The 19,485-nt window shown below is 42.5% G+C and overlaps 1 protein-coding gene across 15 annotated transcripts in view; it reads right to left on the reverse strand.

Annotated features, from left to right (window-relative positions):
- neo1a (neogenin 1a) overlaps positions 1-17,797 on the reverse strand; it is a 155,466-nt gene extending 137,669 nt beyond the window's left edge. For 10 of the 15 annotated variants that reach the window (XM_056366621.1, XM_056366539.1, XM_056366398.1 and 7 more), the window contains exon 1: positions 17,224-17,796. In XM_056366621.1, the coding sequence (XP_056222596.1) occupies positions 17,224-17,314 (91 nt within the window). In that variant the 5' untranslated portion in view covers positions 17,315-17,796. Of the gene's footprint in view, positions 1-17,223 lie in introns of all 15 variants that reach the window. The other 5 variants (XM_056366770.1, XM_056367283.1, XM_056366693.1 and 2 more) reach the window with 2 other exon arrangements.
- Positions 17,798-19,485: the final 1,688 nt, after the last annotated feature.

The following is a 19,485-nucleotide window of genomic DNA, read 5'->3' on the forward strand; positions in this document are numbered from 1 at the left end:
TAAGGGGCGATGCTGGGGGGATGGGAAGAGAAAGCAAAAGAGCTAGAGAGCTGTATCCATTATTAATGGTAGTTTGGTGTATGGAGAAAGAGATCTAATGTGGCCATCAAGGTTGTAGTGCGTGCGTAATCGACAAAGACGGATTCTCTCACTGTGCCTCTTAAGTCTTTCCCATTCCCCCATTCTCCTCCGCACACCATCCTTCTCCTCGTTCCCCGTACATCTTCCCACTGTTTCTCAAAAACACAAACCGTTTAGGCCGGAGATTATCCTCACACAACAGGCTGCGCAGAAGAGCCCCACAAAGGGAAATTAGAGCTCATTAGTTGATGAAGGGATTAGATGAGACAAAGGTGAATACAATAAAGTGGAATTAGATTTTTGTTGGTAACGTTGCCACTGAAGCTCTGAATCCGGTGTGCGAATACATCGCTACTTTATTACATGTGTGAAACAAACCATACTTGCCTGGGGTACGCACACACACACACACATACACACACACATATACACATACTATTAAAAACAGATATTCAGTCTCTCATGCCAGTTTTCCTTGTGGGGGCAATAAAAATCTGTTAGTGCCAAATATTTTCACACCGAGCACATTCTGCAAGAAATAAGCTGCTAATGAGCACAACTCACAAAAATGTCCTATAAGTTTTTCAAGGGATATTTCACAGTGTGACTATGATGTAGGTATCTTCACTGTCTGAGAGCATGTTCATGTGTGAGATTAGTTTTTCCAACATTTCCACAGTCCCTTTACAACAGGACTGCTGTGGGGTTTGATTTTTAATGTAACCTCAACACTTATGACTCACCGCCTGGTGAAAAGACGAGGACGCTGGGAACAAAGGGAATCAGGAAAAGGAAAATGGTCTTTAATAAAGGACGTTGTGTACCTCAGGGTACTGGGAAACCCATTGAACCACAACTGCGCAGCGCCATATGGAAATAAATTAAACACTAAAAGATACTTAAAACTAATGTCTGATGTTGCAGGTACATGGAGAGAATCTCTCTGGCACACTACCAGTTGGGGCGGGCCAAATAACTGCACCACCATGACAAATCTAATACAATTACACACATCGAGGTGTTGGGGGGTTGACAGAGAATGATGAAGCTAACATCAAACACAGTGTTGATAAATGGAAAGCAAGGAGCGGCTGACCAGAGGAGGAGTCGGCTGGGGGGGGGGGGCAGTGGAGGGAGGCTGAGGCGGTTATTGATTGTACTGCCTGTGTTCTGTGTGGAGGATGACGATGGGAGGGAGGGCAATGGGTGAAGAATGAAGGGCAGGGTTCGCCCCGCGGGCAACAGTTAAAGCCTTGCGACCCCCTGAGAACACACCAACTAGTCTCCAATGAGCTGCCCATTGGTCACGCTGAATATTTGATTGACACACAGAACTGGTTACTACTACTAACACCCTCTCCAACCCATCCCCCTCAAATAAACACAACAATGCATCCAAGGCTGATTGAAATTCAAAAGCGAGCCCCGACGCCACAGGCATAGACAGCGATGGGCAGAAGGGGGGTGGCAGTTGTGACCCACTGGGGTCCTATAAAAACAGATGCTAAATCACTTAACAAGTGCTAAATTAGTTGCTTGCGAATCTGCAGGGACGTGGGGGAACCTAACAGCATGTGGACACAGTGTGACTGGGTGGCGTAGTGCAGAGACTCTTGGTGTGTGAAGTATAACATATCACTCCAGGCTAAATGGGCAACAACAAAAGGAAGACAGCTTCAGTAGAGCACATTTCCTCACATGCCACAATCCAAACAAGTCACTGCAAAGCTGCACCAAGTATCATTAGAGACAAAGAAATTCAATATAGAAAATGCATGGCCACACCGACAGCGGCATTACTTGACAAAGCTCCACTCTGAAGGACTACACCACCTCCCCATCACCTGAGCAGTCAAAATCAATTTATCGGAAACGAGGACATGAGCGGCTGGTGACTGACGATGCCATGTGTGCATCTCATTTTCTCTGAGGGAGGCTTTGCTGTAGGATTTATCACCACCTCTGATCTCATTTCCTTTTCATATGCTAGTAAATCCCAGGTAAGGAGGACATTTGGGATGATACAGGGTGAGTGGCCAGCCCACTCCGATTGGACCCCTTGAATTAATCTGGGAAAATCCTCAATGCTAACCTGCTTAGTTGTCAGTTAATCTAGGGGTAAACCAAACATCAATTACACTAAGCACAAAATGTGGGCCAGATAACCACTGATCCTTTACCCAACAATGAAACCAGAATGAAACTGGTTCAGTTGATTCTTGATGTATAATTGGCATACATGACCTTACCTTGCATAATAGATGCACGTGAAAGACAAAGTTAATGGCTTAGGAGAGAAAACTGGACATTACTGCAACACACACACACACAAACACAAACACACAAACACACTGAATTTTGTCTAATGAGTAGTAGGATTGGTAGCAGACATAACCTCAATCCCAGCTACATTACCAATCTTCTCCGAATTCAGGTCAACTCAAATAGGCTTACGGTCCACATCCAAGGACAAAACAACTTTCCCCTGGAGGGATTCTCAGGTGACAACTTAAGTAACACTGTCTGGCTGCGAGTCACGCCTGCATTCCAAAGAGAAAAATGAGGATGTTGCAGCCAGGTGAGGCTAGCACATAGTAAACAGGTCGACACCGGGGACTGCCATTGGTTTCACACAGCACATGCAGACATGTTTTTGTGCTATATGATGCATGTAATCAATGCAAACCTGCATCAGGCAGTCCCGGACTCAAACTGGGAGCTCCAATTTACGCACAAATTGGGTCAGTTAGGACTTGACCAAAACAGCCGTAAAAAAATCTAAAGTTATGCAATGAAACACTGCCTCATTAGCTGCTTTTTTTTTTTTTTTTGACCATACCTACTGTATGCTACCTTGGAGCTATTTTTGTCTAACCAAGAGAAAACTCAGCTTTTATCACCCAACCTAGTTTGGTCAATTAGGAACACAATGAGCATCCTGCACGCTCCTGTGTGAGTACAGTTCATTTCCTGCCTTTATTGTTACAAGTGCTGGGCTCATTCAAAAGTGGATGAAATGGGGGGGGGAGGCCCAGACACTATTTACTCAGCAGGGAGAGACACAAGTCCCCGGCTTCCTAATGGCTTCCTGCATTTCACACAATTGTTTCCCCTCAGGAAATCTTATCGATACAGACTGCCGCCGCGTTGACCAGAAAACCCACAACACAATGGATACTGTGCTTTAATTAAGTATCTTTGAAAGGGAAAATGACTTTTTTTTGTTCCTTTAGCAAAAAAAAATTTTGAAGACATTCGATGATCTATATCAATTTACTGTCCAAAGAGGGAGCCGTCATATTTATAGCTTATGTGTGTGTGCTTTTACATGTCGAGTTTCCATAGCTCGGTGTGTTATCTTTATCATATTAACTACTGATGACAGAGGAGGATTGCACTCAATGACAAGAAATCGCTTTGTTTACAAAAGACCAAACATTTCTGGCTGTCCGGCCTTCACCTGTGTTACAATCATGGAGAGTACCTGCCTGTTAAATAGAAAACACACAGGTGATTCACCCGGCAAGGCAATCAAATACATGACAACCAATGAGCAAGAAGGAAGGAAGAAACTAGTTCACCATAGGAAAGTGTGGATCCACAATCCACCGTTTTCAACATCAAATGAACATGCATGTATTTCTCATATGTAGAGAAAGAAAACAAAGCACTGTATTTAAAGTTAGCTTAAACCCTGGAGCTTCTTTTCGACCAACTACATACAACTGGGCCCAGTGACTGAACACAGCATCTGAGAAGTCCCGTCATCACTGTGACGGTTTGAAGTTTTTGCCCACTTTCGTACCTCTGAAAAAAAATCCAGCTGAATTTTTGATGTACTGGTGACAATACATCACCTTTCAAGCTAAAACCATACAAAAGCACTGGTAAATAAGAACTTTAGAGCTGCTATGTTGCTATTCCGTCTTACTTCTGAGTGAGACTAGCCGTTTCCACCAGCTTCGAGCCTCTGTAATAAGCAATGCTGAACGCATCAAAGCACTATCTCCATATTAAATGCATTGAAATTAAATTGTTATTGATTTTCAAACTCAAACTCTTGGTAAGACAACATATAAATGAATTTCTCAAAATGTCAGAGTATTCCTTTAAGAGCATTTGAATGGCCTGGTAAATCAGATGAGACCTGTGAGCACAGGATCATAATGGAACAAAACTCAACTGTAGATTTGTATAAAATCCTCAAACACCAGACGAAAAAGTATCTTTATCAAGGCCAAGCCGCCGTCAGAGCTTCAAAACCAGCAGTTGTATTTCTGATGTTACATATGAGGGGTTAACACAGTTAAGCTTCTACAGCGTGCACATGAACCACAGGTATGTGTGGGACTAGCAGAAAGACAGCCCATAAAATCCACACTCAACTTCTCCCTAGCACGCGAGGAATGTTCTCTGAGAGCTTCACTATCAGCGTTGAGCCAGGAGGGGCTATCCTCGCCTCTCCTTTGAAGTCTGTGTGGGAGAAAGGCAAAATGGGAAAGGGGCAGTAATAGTGAGCTAGAGCCAAGAGGCTAGCTATTGCGAGGTCAGCCAATTTCTTTCTCATTAGAAATTTATTACCGACGTAGCCAGTGCGGGGGCCGGACCACGAAGTCGCTAGGCATGCCATGCATCGCCCCACGGGGAGCACTTGAACCCATGACCCCCCCCACCACGGACGTTTGGGGCCAGAAGGGGTGCGTGACATGGCCCTGGCCCAGAGACACTGCCCCGCCAGGCTGGGAATGCAGTGGCACTGTGGGGGGATTGGGAGAGGGACAAAGAAAGGGAAGAGGGGCTCCACTGATTCAGGGCTCACTAGGTTAGAGAGCTTCATTATTAAGTCCCCTGTCACTCTGCAACAAAAAGTACCCCACAGGCTAGCAGTGGCTAATAAAACCACCACCCTTTATAACTCAAGACCACTTCTGACATCTTCTTTTGAGGAGAAGTGAAAGTATGCAACCGGGTCTCCAGCTTAATGAAAGAACTCACATATTTCACCTGAATGAACCGTTGCTTTACACTGAACATGGACCAGTGAGAAGTGCCAAAACCGACTTGAATGAAGCTGCTTCCACACCTGCTTAATTAGATAATGTTGGGGGGAATTTTCATTTAGACTTGCTTCATATCACTACAATATTATACGGCATATGGCACAAACAGACTGCAGGACATATTCTAGGATCTTGCTCTGTGTGTATGTGTGAGTGTGAGTGTGCGTGTGCGTGTGCATGTGCGTGTGCATGTGTGCTCTTTGAGTGAATTTGTTCAGCAGGTGTCCTGAAAGCTTGAATGACATGCTTATGCACTCAGGACTAATTTAGACCACTCCAGGTAAATGAAGTATGAAAGCAGAAAAGCCAGTATGCTTTTCTCTCCAACCAATAATTCAAGCACTTTGTTGGGCGCAGACAAAAAGGTTATCCACTGTCCTTCACAAGAGCAACGTACACGTTCACCTTCGGAACACTGGTTCTACTTAATTGTTATTACACAGCTCTAATGCCCGTTGTTCATGTTGCAAAGGTAATGTGTGATATTACCTCTCACATTTTATTTGGGAATACTTCTGCTGAATCTGGAACCTTATCAAATAAATATGGTAATTTCACTGGCTGTTACTTCACTCATCAAGCTAATGCGCACAAATGTCTGAGACCACGTTCCCATTAGACCTCACTGTATGTATTAATTTGTTTATAAATGTCAAAGGCTGAAATTCAGTGCATTCATCCAGTCCACATGCACCCACACTGCACCACCTGTCAACTCTCCCAAGTCTTTGCATTCCCCATTTGGCTAGACTGCCCACTGACAAGTAATTAGACAATTAAACAATTAGTCAACAGCAATACTGATAATCCTTAATCATTCGAGTCTTTATAAAAAGCAAACAAGGCGTTTTTTTCCAGCCTCTCAAATGTCAGGATTTGCTGCTTTTCTGTTTTGTATCATAGTGAACAGAATATCTTTGAGTTGTTATGGTGGTTGGACAAAACAAGCAAATTAATGATGTCACCTTGGGCTATGCGAAGTTATGACTTTTATATAGATAGATAAATCAATAAAAAATAACTACTGTACTAGTTGCAGCCCTATTACAGGAGAGGCAAGCTAAACTACACTCAAATCTGGCTTAGAAGGAAAAACCCAATTACCGTGTGCCCAAACATGTCATCCATCTCCTCATCCTAGCATGATTGAAAAGAGGGGGATAAATGAACAGACAAGTTTAACTGTAGTCATTAATGTTCATCTCCCTGGGTTCTTGATGGGACACCTCATTAAGAATCTGTTGGTAGCAGCTGGCTTGCTATCCCACTCCATTACTGCCCCACCATGCCAAAACCTCTGCCATTGGCCCTTCCACCCCATCCCCCACTCCAAACACGTCCCTCGTGTCTCATGTGACATCTGTGTCTCGGGGTCCTGTGATGGAATGCTGCTCGCCTGCTATTCCTCCGCAGGTGCTCCCCGCTGGCCGCCATCCATTTTGCAACCATGCTGGTGCTGTGGCTGAGTGACCTGTCACAGGCTGAGAAGTAGGGGGTAGGGGTGGGGGGGGCGAGTGGAGTCAAGGTTCAAGGGACAATGGTTAAGGAATCAGAGGGAATAGATGCAGCTGCTTTCCATCACCGCCCGTTGTGCACACTTCAAACTGGATGTAAATCCTCACCTCTAGGATCTTACTGCTCCACCTCCACCCGCTTATCCTCCTAACCAAGCTCATCCTCCTCTTCTTCCTCCATATCAAAGAGAGAGAGAGAGAGAGAGATATCGAGAGAGGAAGGTCATGTCTGTATTTAGACACAGCTCAAGAGTCCCAGAGGCTGCTCTCAGGTTCTGTATGGCTTCATCAAACAGTGACTGAAACACTGCTGAACTATATAAAGAGATGGAGTAAGTTAAGCAAAAGGAAGTGAACTAAATTATCCTCAACCTTTTAGTCACCCCAAGAATATCATCAACTGTGTCATATAAGAGAAATGCTGAGAGTCATAATGTCACAATGTACAATTTTCCTGTATTGTGCAAGTCTGTCAGGAAACTAACTGTCCTGTCATAATCTAAACTTTCATACCACAGGCAAAACTGCTCAATTATCAGACTCCATAAAACAGACACTTGAAGGGAGTATCATCTTCCCAAAAGGTCAAGGACTAGAACCCCAGTGTCTCCCCTGTATACATGCTGCAGCCCGCCACTGCAAAATTATTGCAGCCACTGTAATGTCATGAAGTCGCAATTACACGACTGCAGAGGGCTTTTAATTTGAAACTGGAGACACCTGGCGACATGCGGGCGAGGCGAAAGGGAAAGAAAGAAAGAAGAGAAAAAGGAAGAGAAGAGAGAGAAAGGTAGTTTCAAGTAGCTAATATTATGTTGGATAGACACACGTGCCATCCAGACACAACAAAAGCCTTCAAAGTCGGACCGGCCATCGAGCAAACCAGGACAAATCCCCATCAAAAAATTTCCTTTTGAGTTTTTAAAAGTTTTTACCAGCTCATTTCACAGCCCCCCCCACCCCATCCCCATCCCCCCATCCCCTCCCCACCCCATCCCCATCCCCCCACTGCTGGAAAAAATAACACTGAACCAACATTAGAAAAAGGACACGCATAACTGAGCAAAGAAAATTGAGTCTCATTTTATTACTATGGTCGCTATTGTCCCAGTGTAAGGTCACATGGGAAGTGCTGTCCTCTCGTCAAAAATCAGAAAAACCTCAAACACAATTCATCTTAAAACAACTTGACTGCAAGTCTTAAATCACAAGCAGAAGACCCATCCAGAAGCTCCTGTTTTTCTACCATTGTAAAAGTAATACCTCACTTAAGATTTTCATTTTCATCAAGAGTAAAATTTATTCACCACAGTTGTACAGTTAATCAAATTTCAAGGCACAATTAGCATTTTCTATGGCCAAGCGCAGGAGTATTTTGAGTTTGAGCTGTGTAACATTAATATAAAAGGAGGGACGCCATCATCGCTCAAGTAAGTGCTGCTGAGGGATGCATTTATTCAACTGTGAAGGGCCAAGGAAGCAGAATCAAAAGAGACGGCCAATTCCATTACATCATGGCAGTGTATTAAAAAAGCTTAAAGCAGTAATTTCACCATTTCAGCTGCTTCTCCTGACCTCCGTCAGCTTTAGATGAGCTCAGAGTTGAGGAGGAACTGGCTCCAATAACATGGTGAGAAGTCAATGCAGTCAGTGGAGCCCAATGCCAGAGGGGAGCTCCCAGCAGCACAAAGGAGCCTCTATCTAATGCTGAACTTTTCAAAGAATCATTTCAGCTTGGATTTTGTAGCAGAAACATTGGTTAATACCAGCAGAATTTTTTCAGGGGTCACCATAGCAGCAGGTGAAATCAAAATAAAACCTGGGAGGTTGAATGTGAGGGCTGACACTAGTACTGGAACACAAGTGCATGTATACATGACTATTACAGAGCCTCCACTGGTCTTAACTCTAAACCCTGAATTGTTTAAACTTAATTCAGAATCCAGAAAGCTGCTGCGCTCTACATGCTGAGACAGTGCCATGGAAAAGTACTGTGCAGGACAAAAAAATGACACCTTCTTCTATTCTTGCTGAAGCCTAAACACACTACGCCTACTATGCTTAAAAGTTAAGTGGTTCCTATGAATTTCCACTACAGAAACCAGACAAACCAGTTCCTGACTTGTAAAACAGACCAAGAAAATAATGGAGGAAATACTGCCACTTCAAACAGAATTGTTCGGGTACTACTCGCCAAATATGAAGCAGCTCTTTAACAATTAAACAGACGCCATAATTAGAAATCCTGGTTGAAGTTGAGCACTGGTATTGAATTGGGTCATGTGTACCGTCCAAGAAAATAAACATTTGACTTAATCACAATGTGAAAAAAAAAAAAAAAATCTCAGCACAGCTTGCCAGCGCACATGTCAATATTTTCCAATGGGAAACATCAGGTTTTAAGTTATGTGAATCTTATAAAAATCTTTTCCTAACTAAGCACATTTTTAGAAATGAAAGTTCTTTGACAAACCCAAACCACACGACTACCAACCTCTTTACAATTCACAGCTGCGAGCAAATCTGTAATTTTGTCTTAAACTAAATAAAGACTTTCATAATAAAAAAAAAAAATGCCAATATTATAAAGGAGTGTGGCAGCCAATGCATGCCCCCCCCTTTTTGTTTCTCAAAATAGGTGCTCAGCACATAATACTGAATCAGTGACAAGCTGTTGCAAGCTGCTCCACAGAAATGGTGTCATTTCTCCCCATCTTCTAAGTGAAAGTAGGTAAACACTTTTCTTTCTTTTTTTTTCGCTGCAGAGCAAGTTCAAGTCGGGGAAACTCTTTTAACCTTGTTGATAAAACAGCTGTTCAACCCCAGATGGGTGGTATACGCCTTTACAAATACCCACCCAAATATACACATACACACACTCACACATATACACACACACATCCCACCATGACTAAAGCTGCCAAAAGCCACAGGCCGGGCACAAGATGATGGCAGCCAGCGCTTCTGAGCAGTGCTCACAATCCTCTCTCTGTGACTGACTGCCCCCACACCCTTTCAGCACATGAAAAGTTCCTTTGACTGAATGAATGAAGGCTGAGAGGCTCTATGTGTACATGGATGACTGATACTTTATGAGTGTGTATGGAAGATCTCCCCCACATACATACACACACACACACACATACACACACACACACACACACACATAAACACACACAGACACACTACCAACAGTTGTATGACGAGTATGGGGAAAATGAGCGTGTTTGAGCTTAGAGAAAACAATACAAGTTCATTCAGTGAATGAAACAGACCACACCCCCAATCTTGAGCTTGTATTGCTTCAGGGCACAGAGGGCATCATGATCCATAAAAACTATTCTGGGTTGGAAATAACAAGATTCAAATTGCACTAACCATCCTGGACAATTATGATGAACAAATATCATTATCGGGAGGGGGGGGGGCTGCATTGAGTCTTGTTTGTCCGCATTCTCATTGAAGCACAAGCTACTTAACAGCTGCACTACACCATGAACTACACCATTGAGAAGACTTTCAGGTTAATTCATCACACCCTGGACGTCCTCCAAAAAGACGGCAGAGAATAAATTCACGTCTGAGAGCTGCAGGATGTTGGAACTCCAGCAGATACACAGCAACCAAATGAAGGTCATTAATCAGTCTTTCAAGAAGGATATTAGTCTCTCTTAATTTACAACCCTGACTGCTGCCAGGAATTAAACCTGCCACCTCACAATTACATTCAATATAAACTGCATTAATTATATGTAAGGTTTGTTAAAAGTAACAACTGATTGGGAAAAGAGTTGAAAGAACCTGCAAAAATTTTAATTTCTTCCTTACGTAGCTTACGCTCACTGAACAAAGTCTGTGTTACATCCATCATTCTAAGGTGCTAATGTTTCCTATTCAAATTAATATAAATCATCCTCTCTTTTTCTTCCTACTGAAAAGTAAAGATGAAATATTTTTCTCACAAATGCCTCTTCACTGTCTCTTAACTGTTTATGTACCAGTTATGAGATTCCTCTGTAAGACAATGCTTCAGTAGAAAATGTCTTGGTCAATATTGAAACGTTCCACATCCCTTTTCTCACAATAAACAGAAAACGCTGGTTAGAAACACTCAGATGTGGTTTTGAAGATTTCAACCAAGTCCAACAATTCCAGCTTTTCATTGCAGGTTATAGACTTGTTCATTAGATTTGAGAATAATAATGGGAAAAAAATAAATAAATAATGAAAAAAAATAAAGCCAGCCTTGTTCTTTCACTGCTTAGTGACGACTGTAATTTGAACTATGCCCTTATACCAAATAAAGCTTTCAAAATTCAGAGGAATTAGAAAATAAGAATGGAAACATTTAAAAAGGCTTAAGACGTCTTATTTTAATAGGAAATGTCTGTATTATGCCCCCCAGGGCTGTAAAAACAGTTCCTTGTATAACAGAGCCTTGCTCTCATTAGTCCAGTCTCATCTGACAGGCACAGCTTGCATGTGTCATAATCCTATGCAGCTGCCACAACCAACAGGAGACACCATGACAGGAGCTCTGCAGAACCAAAATAGCAAAAGTTTGAGGGAAATTTTTCAGGGGAAACGTCCTCACTGTCCTGCTGAGGTTCTGCTTGAATGCCGGGCCAGGGGGAAAATACTCCTTTGCTTGCAGTACACTACTTAAATCTGGCATCAATGCACACACTGCCATTTTCTGCTGTCATGCTGCACTTATAAAAGGACGTGCACTCAAACACACAAGCTGGGCTCCTGCAGTTCTTCTGTACGCCGGGAAAAAGACAGGACAATGCCACGCTGTCCTAAAGAACATGACCGTGACTGCAGTCCAACAGAACATAAATATTATACGACGTGTCATGCTGCAAGACTACCACGTGCTATTCATACAACCTTCACTTACAAGAGGTTCAGGACATTTTGCTGCTTTCGCTGTGCTGGTAAAAGCTTCAGTGAAATGAAAGACTGGTGTATATATATACATATACATACTGGTATCTGCATGTCAGAATGACCGGTTAGACATAAACCCTTTACACACAGTGGCCAGCCCACTGCGACACTCTACATACATGTAGTCACATAATCCATAAAAAGACTGATGATTTTAAGTTTCAGAATATTGTGCAGCAACGTTCGGTCACATTCTATCAATGCAAGATCGTTATGTTATTGTATTTGACATTTTAATTGTGTCAAAAACACACAGTTTATAACTGTACTCATAGGAATTCAAAAAAGAGAAGATCAACTGATCGATATTAATATTCAATTTAGAACCTAACTGCGAGACCATGGCCCAACACAACACACACAACCGTATACGATGTGTTTGTGTATGTGTAACTGTAGCAACTCCTGAGGAGCAGAGCGTGACCGGTTTAGTTCTCCAGAGCACGACACAAGACACCTCATAGTTGAAGTGGATGGCAGCAAAATAACAGAGATGACAAACTACACTCATATTGACATACAACCATAATTTCAGTCTCTTCTTTGTACGCTTTTCCTCTCAATGCTGCTGTGTGCGTCAGCGCCAAGGAAACTGAAAAGACTCAGCTCTCCCAGAGGTCATTAAGCCTGAGCATCATTCAATCACAGCAGAACAGGGAAGCCTGGAGAGCACAACAGCACCACAGCGGATTAGAAATTTTGCATTTTGTTGTAATTTTAAAAAACAAAAAAGTAAAAAAGGAAACACGGAAATCAGGCAGGCTGACATGTTTCCAGAGACGTCCCCAGTAAAAGATAAAAATATTGTTGATGTAATGTCCCACTGGTTACCACAAAGTCTCAAAGGAGTCATCACACAGGGCAGTATGGACAGCTTTATGGCCTGCAGACGCTATTCAACCTTTTTTTTCCAAGTCCAAGCAAGTTTTTTTTCCAGCCTGCTTTGTTTTGACATGAAAGGGCCAGCAGACACAAAGAAGACACACCGCAGCCGCATTGGAAAGGTGCTGCATCTGACATCTTTTTAGACACAGCAGGAACACCTCTGAATCTGAGAGCAGTTCTGCTTCCAAGAGGAGCACACTTGATGTGAGCTGCTTTTTGTGGACTGACTAATCATAACACGGAATGGGCTGGCTTTCAAAGCACACAGAGAGCTGATGGTTCACAACACCTAAACTCCTTCTGCGCCACATTAAATGAAACAGTTTTCCCGTGTCCAGAGACCAGGGTTTCCCCCCAGGAAATTGGTTAGAGGAAGGTTAAGTGTTAAAAAAAAAAAAAAAAAAAAGTAAAGCCTTTATTCTCTGCTGGCAGTTTAAAAATGTCCTGATGAAACTGGTCAGCCATGAACTGCTGCTAGAAATTTGGAACCTTTAACATTCAAATAGAGGAACTGGTGAATATGGAATTTCAAGTTTACTTCAACGGCAGTTTGAACGGCAGAGAGGTTCCCTTCCAACACAGAATAGAAATAACTTTCATTTTCTGTTTTTATTCCAACATTGTGACTTATTAGTTGGATTAACTGCAACAAAGTGCAAGTTCATTGAGTAAACCCAAATGATCAATTATCATCTTCTGAGCTCCGGCTGACAGATTCTTACGCCGTCATTTCTTTTGGGAACACAATTTGCCCTGCAGAAGTCAGAAGTTAATTTTCACGCCTACTTACAGCTGCTGCTTGTAATGTAAAGATCATTTTGTCTTCTGTGCGGGAGCTCACTAAATGCAATGTTTTTTTTTCGGAAATTTGTAAAAAGGAACGTAGGAAAAAAACGACACCGGTGTAGACACATTCACACTTGCAGGGCTGAAGAATATGCTAAGAAATATGCTTGAAAACAATTTCACAACATAAATATTTTTCCAATATCAGTGTTTACGAAAACTCGTAAAACTGCATGCTGGGGAAACATCACACAGCCCCAAGAAAGTCTTTCAAGGCAACTGCATGTGTACCAGAGTGAGAGGAGCAGGAGGGGCCGGTGTACGGGCTGAAGTGGAGAGACGGGGAAAAGCAGACTTCTGTCATGTTTCTCTGCACCACACCACTAGAAGCAGCTCTGATAGAGGTAATTTCATCTTAGCAGGGGGGTGGCCGAAGCCATGGACTTGTCCATGATCCGCTCTGGGTTTTAGACCATGATGCAGGCTTGGCTTCCCTCCACTCAAAACAGCCCTCCCTCCACTACCAGGAGCAACCACAAAGCTGGACCCAGGCTATGTCTCGGACACACAGGGGGCTAACAATGCTGGTTAGAGTAGCCGTTTCAAACGGCATGCTGAATAGCGATCGGTAAACATTAGGAAAAATACTGGAATAAAAATGTATGGTGTGTGTAGAATTCAAATAGCTTCAATCTGGTGTATAAGCACTAAACCTCCAGGCTAACAGATGATGTGTGAAAGTTTGATATGGTGCGAAATGGGATTATTAAACCATGTAAGTTTTAAGACGTGCATCTTTTCCATGGTGCAAATAATAGAGATCTTGCCAGAGTTGACGTCGACACAAATCCTGCAGTTCAGCCTACATTGTGGACACAGTTTTAATCAGCAGCTATATATGAGTAAATTAGCAGACGGGAGGTCCTATTGGTCGCCCGAATAGTCATCTGAAAGCAGGTGATTACAATGACCACCAGCCACCAAAGAGATGCAACAGCAGATGTCTTTCAAGCTATTCAGAGGATATTGATCCACCTTTCACCCTGCCAATTACATGTGATAAACTGCTGCGACAGTTAGTGCAAATGATTCCAGTAATTGTGGTCATTTCAACCCCACACACAAACCCCTGCACAAACAGATTTAGCTGCTGATAGAGCAAAAAAAGAACAAAGCACAAACAAGTTGTTATTTTCAACTGTGATCTCAAACTGCTGACCTCACCGCGCCATCTCTTACACGAGAACAGTGGAAAGCAACAAACTGCGCTCCCATATCAGGGGCCGCAGCAGATCAGTAGCATTTCCTAATGGAGGTGGTTTCATCAGTGAAGCATATGAATCAAACACTTGGCAAAGTGTGCAATTATCCGTCTCTGGGTGGATGGAGGTCATTAGGACTTTATGAGCGATTGGAGCACATAAATAAATGATCAGTAAACAGCATACTCTATACGGCTCTGACAGCAGGTGACTCTGCATGACGTCGCCTCTAAACTCATCAGAAGATGATGCGGACATGTGGCAAAAAAGATTCTGCTATTGTGAGCTGAAGACGAAGTTGTAGAATTCATTTGTGTAAATGGCGAGAACAGAAACCTTTCACTACACTTTGCATACAGATTACACCGTGAAAAGAGGGCGAGGGCCGAATTAGTAATGAAATTAAAGGCGAATTAGATCTAGCTTTGAGCCCTCTTACTTGTTTTACCCACTAACTGAGGATGTGGGACCACCAGGGCTTTCCAAACACGACAACACAAAAGGTGGTAAATTATGCTCTTAGCAGCAGAGTCCACAGAAAAGACCTTAAATGCGCCAAAGAAAACTACAGTTGTTTATAAAGTCTGGGCAATGCTGCATCTGAGGTGGTCTGAGAGGATAAAACCCTGGAGAGTGGTCCATAAGAGCAGAGAGGGTCGCCAAATGTTTACACATTTCAGCAAGTTATTTGCATTGTCCTCTGAGAGATAATCAGCACACAATTCCCTCCCAGCAGGATTACGGAGATAAGATAGGGCCTAAATGGATTTTACACTCCTCTAACAGGCACTTGTTTACAAAAGCCAAACTTCTGGGGCATTTTTTAAACAATTTCTGAGTGCTACAGACAAGGAAGTGGTGAAAAAAAAAAATAGCAGCAGTGTGGCAGAACATTTACAGGTTATTCCAAAGTAAAACAAAAAAGTGAGACTATATATTATATCTGTCCCCAAACCAAATGAGACTGACTGAAACTCTTTAAGTTAGGCCTGAAACTCTGCCAACTTTGATAAAGATAAGTTTTGGCCACAGTCAAGACCTCAGACAAATGTGTTTTGAATAAACAGATATTTTCAGAGAAGGGGACCCCACAATTAGTAATTTGAGACTCTCTCTGCGTGTGGGTCCCAGTCCAATTCTCTGGAATCAATCAAAGCTCCCAAAGGAACTCCCTGGTCCCCTTAATCTCCTGGTTTTATTACTTTCCAGACAGTCAGCCTGTTTCACCCTACCCCCATCTCTCTCTTTTGTACTGATCTCCAGCAAAGCCAAGGAGGGGCTTTTTTTCTCTCTCTCTCTCTCTCTTTCTCTCTCTCCCTCTCCTCTATCTCCCCTTCCACCACTGCAGAGCGCTTCTCATGCAGGAGAGGGTCTTTCATCAGGCTCCACACGCAAGAGACCCCAACAGCTAGCAGAGGCCCATCATTCCAAGGCCCGTTTTCTTTGCACATTCATTCTTTTTTAACCAGCAAAATAATCAACAAGCCTTCAAAAGGCGCATGGACTGCTTCTTCTTTTTTTTTTTTTTTTGGACTAACACACACACACACACACACACACACACACACACACACACACACACAAACTATTTTGCATATCACGAGAATGATGGAAAAAACTGGGCCATGTTGCACAAGAGTGAGTTATATTTGCAATTTTCCAGACCACATGCTGCTGTGTTTGATAGCGTCTAACAGCTTAAATGATAAAGATATGACTCTGTCGCGATGGGGTATGTGATAAGGGCAGGAGCTGTGCACTCCAGTGACTGTTAGAAAGACATTTTCTCTCACAGCTTTCTAATTTATCTCAGGCACTCAGGGCTTGGAGTGCATATAGCAGAATGTGGGTGGGTTATGATAAAATATACAGACCCCAATCAATAACTAATATCAAGAATTCACCTCCAATATCAGGGGAATCTCTCACTACAGAACACCACCAGTTGGAATAAGGGACATAGTGAAGTGAACACTGCAGTGCAGTGCCCTCACTTCAAAACAATTAACAGAAGCAAATGAATTAGGTTCTGTTTATCCATCAGCTGAACATGTATTGACGCCCAGGTAATGAGATGTCTGCTGGACTGATGATGCTAGCTTATTACCTGACAGTGAACACTAATGAGTCTTTGCATAGTGTATTTTTCAGATTCAAGTTACTTCCATCCTTTTGCATTTCCACGGCCACAGAGCTAGGCAGGCACAGATAGATGGATGATCTCAATCCAGCAAACAAATGTGTTATTTGGTCTTTCAAATCCAACTGCACACAACCCAAAGACACATTTGTGAAACAGCCACAGCTCATGTCTATGAATCATTGGAAAGGCAAACACAGAAACCTATCAGCACTTCTGCCTCAATAGCCTCTATGCAGACAAAAGGAGGGGAAAAGCATGTTGCTTTACAGCATGAAACAGAGCCGGCCTGGGAGTAAATGCTGTGCCTGTTATTTAAAAAGTAGCCTACTTTTAAAGTTGTCCAAATGGTGAAGGAGCAGCTGACCTAAACCCAGCGGAATTAGCTGCCTAGCTCCATATCTGATTTTCAGAGCCAACAGCTTGCATTCCGTGTGTTTCTTTTTTCCAACTCGTGATACAGTGAGGGTAAGTTTCTACAGTCGAGGCGTAAATAAACAGACATACAGCAGAGCAGCTGGGAGTGTATTAAAGGCTTTTACCTTTGTCGACATGCTTTGCCGCGGTGGTCGCCGTGTAGAGAAAGGTGAGACAGAGGAGAGAGAGGAGCGACAGAGCTCCCCGCTCGGCCATCACTTTTCACAAATAAATCTTTGCAGGCTTCAGGAACCCCGGGGAAGCTTTCACAAAAAGAAATCCTTAAAATCCCCGGCCACCTCCTGTAAATGCACAAGGGACAAAAAAGTTCAAAGTCCTAAAATGTGCAGAAACATCCGGAGCCAGGTACTTTGAAAACTGGCCGGATGAAACATGTAGCTGGAAAGAGAAAGCCGCAGGTTAGAGAGACTGTTTTCTCAACTTGGTCGAGGCAGAGGTCGGAGAAAAAACACTGAAATCAATCCATTGCCACGGAGGCGCAGCGCAAGGACGAAAACATTTGCGGGTGACCGAGCGAAACCGCGCCGACTTTACTACTCCGATATGTGTCAAGTGCGTAAAAGACCAGAAAGAGCTCGGTAGGAGAAAAGATAAGATCCGACTAGAAGGAGAAATCTCCGCCGCGGCCAGCTCACTGCTCACGGACGGGACGTAAGAGAGCAGCGTGTTGAAGGGCTGGATCTCCACAGGCTCCCCGGAAAACAGGGTGTGGAGTCACACGGAAGTTTGGATCCTGGCTGCCTGTATGCTCAGGCAAGAACTAAAATATGGTGTGGGATTTCAGTCCAAAGACAACACCTCACCTCTACACCTGGGCTCCACCGGTGTGTTAAAATTATTACACCTTATACAGCTATTAATAACAATTTAATACTAACTTCAAGTCCAAAACACACTCACTCTGAACGATTTCTGTCTCATTAAAAGCTCAATTTGAAATGCATCAAATATATTAAAAAAATATGAGTATATGAATAGTCTATACAAATATATTTGATAATAAGTTCAAAATAACTAATCTGACAGCTTTAGTTACTAGTTACTTTGCAAATGAAGATTCTGCCATACAAAACATATGAAGAGTTTATAAAATATGATGCTTTGTTATAAATGAAACAATCTAAAACAGCACACACAAGTAGAGCTGGAAGAGTTTGTTAATTAATCTCTATGTCCATTGATAGAAAGTCAGTTGGAGGCTATTTTGTCGATTGTGCAAGTACAGTATAGTTGTGTCATGTAAAAATTCCAAGTGTTTCCTGAAAAAATAATGTCATTATAAATTAGATGATGGGAATCCTCAAATTGTTAATGTAAAAGCTGAATTCAATTTTCAGCAAAAAAACAGTGAAAAGTACTTAACTGGCATCTTTTTTGACATTGTTTAGTACTGTATATTTAATGTTGTAAATCTGGGTCATAAAAGTTGATGTCAAACTATGTTTGGCAAATAAAAACGCGGATAAAGTAAATTTAGGTGGGTTTACCCTCCACTGCACTTGAGTGTTCCTGTTCCTGAAGGGGACATATAGGGATTTAGCTGAAAGGCAGTAAAACATGATCTTAATTCATGCCACAAGAGTCCTGTATATTCACTAGCAGTGAATTCAATAGCAGTGAATCTATTTAACCTCAGTTAATATTTTTACTTCTTATAGTCTAATCCTGCGATTAAACAGCTGTCATACAGTAGAACTAGAGCAAGTTTCAGTGATACATTCATGCCCATTGCAGCTGTCCTCATAACTCGTTTATACATAGCCCAAATAACGGGAAAAAAAATCTTTTCCTGTTTAGAATAATGTTCACAGAAATCCAAACAGACACAGAGTCCAACATCTGTAACTTGATTCCAGTAGATGATGTCACATGGTGGCTGGAAATCAGAAGATAGGATTAAGTTCCTTAAGTTTCAGATCAAGTTGCTTAAAATAATCCCAGGGCTGGTGTGTATTGTTATAGGGCAGGGAATGAAGGGAGAGATCAAGTAAATATCCTTGTTTTTTTGAGCACAGGGAATTGAAAGAGTTTTGTTTTGGGTTTTTTTTTTGGTTTTTTATGGCATTTGCACCACCCCCCTTTTTGAGGAGGGCTTTGTATTTGTTGGCATGACTGCTTCTTTGGACTAAATGGAGCAGAATTATGAAGGGGCGAAGAAAACAAGTGGTGTATTCTCCTTCAGCTTGTGACTATAGGCTTTAGGGAGAAGGGAAACGGGAAGGGGTGACCTGTTTGGAAACAAGTGATATGCCAACACTGCTATATCCCCCAAATATACAAAGCCTTTCACTCAGACACATGGAACAGCTCCCCCCACTGGTTTGAGTAATCCATGACATATTAACCATGACCATTTACCCCCATGG

Source organism: Seriola aureovittata, chromosome 1 (genome assembly GCF_021018895.1).
Source record: "Seriola aureovittata isolate HTS-2021-v1 ecotype China chromosome 1, ASM2101889v1, whole genome shotgun sequence".
Taxonomy (NCBI): domain Eukaryota; kingdom Metazoa; phylum Chordata; class Actinopteri; order Carangiformes; family Carangidae; genus Seriola; species Seriola aureovittata.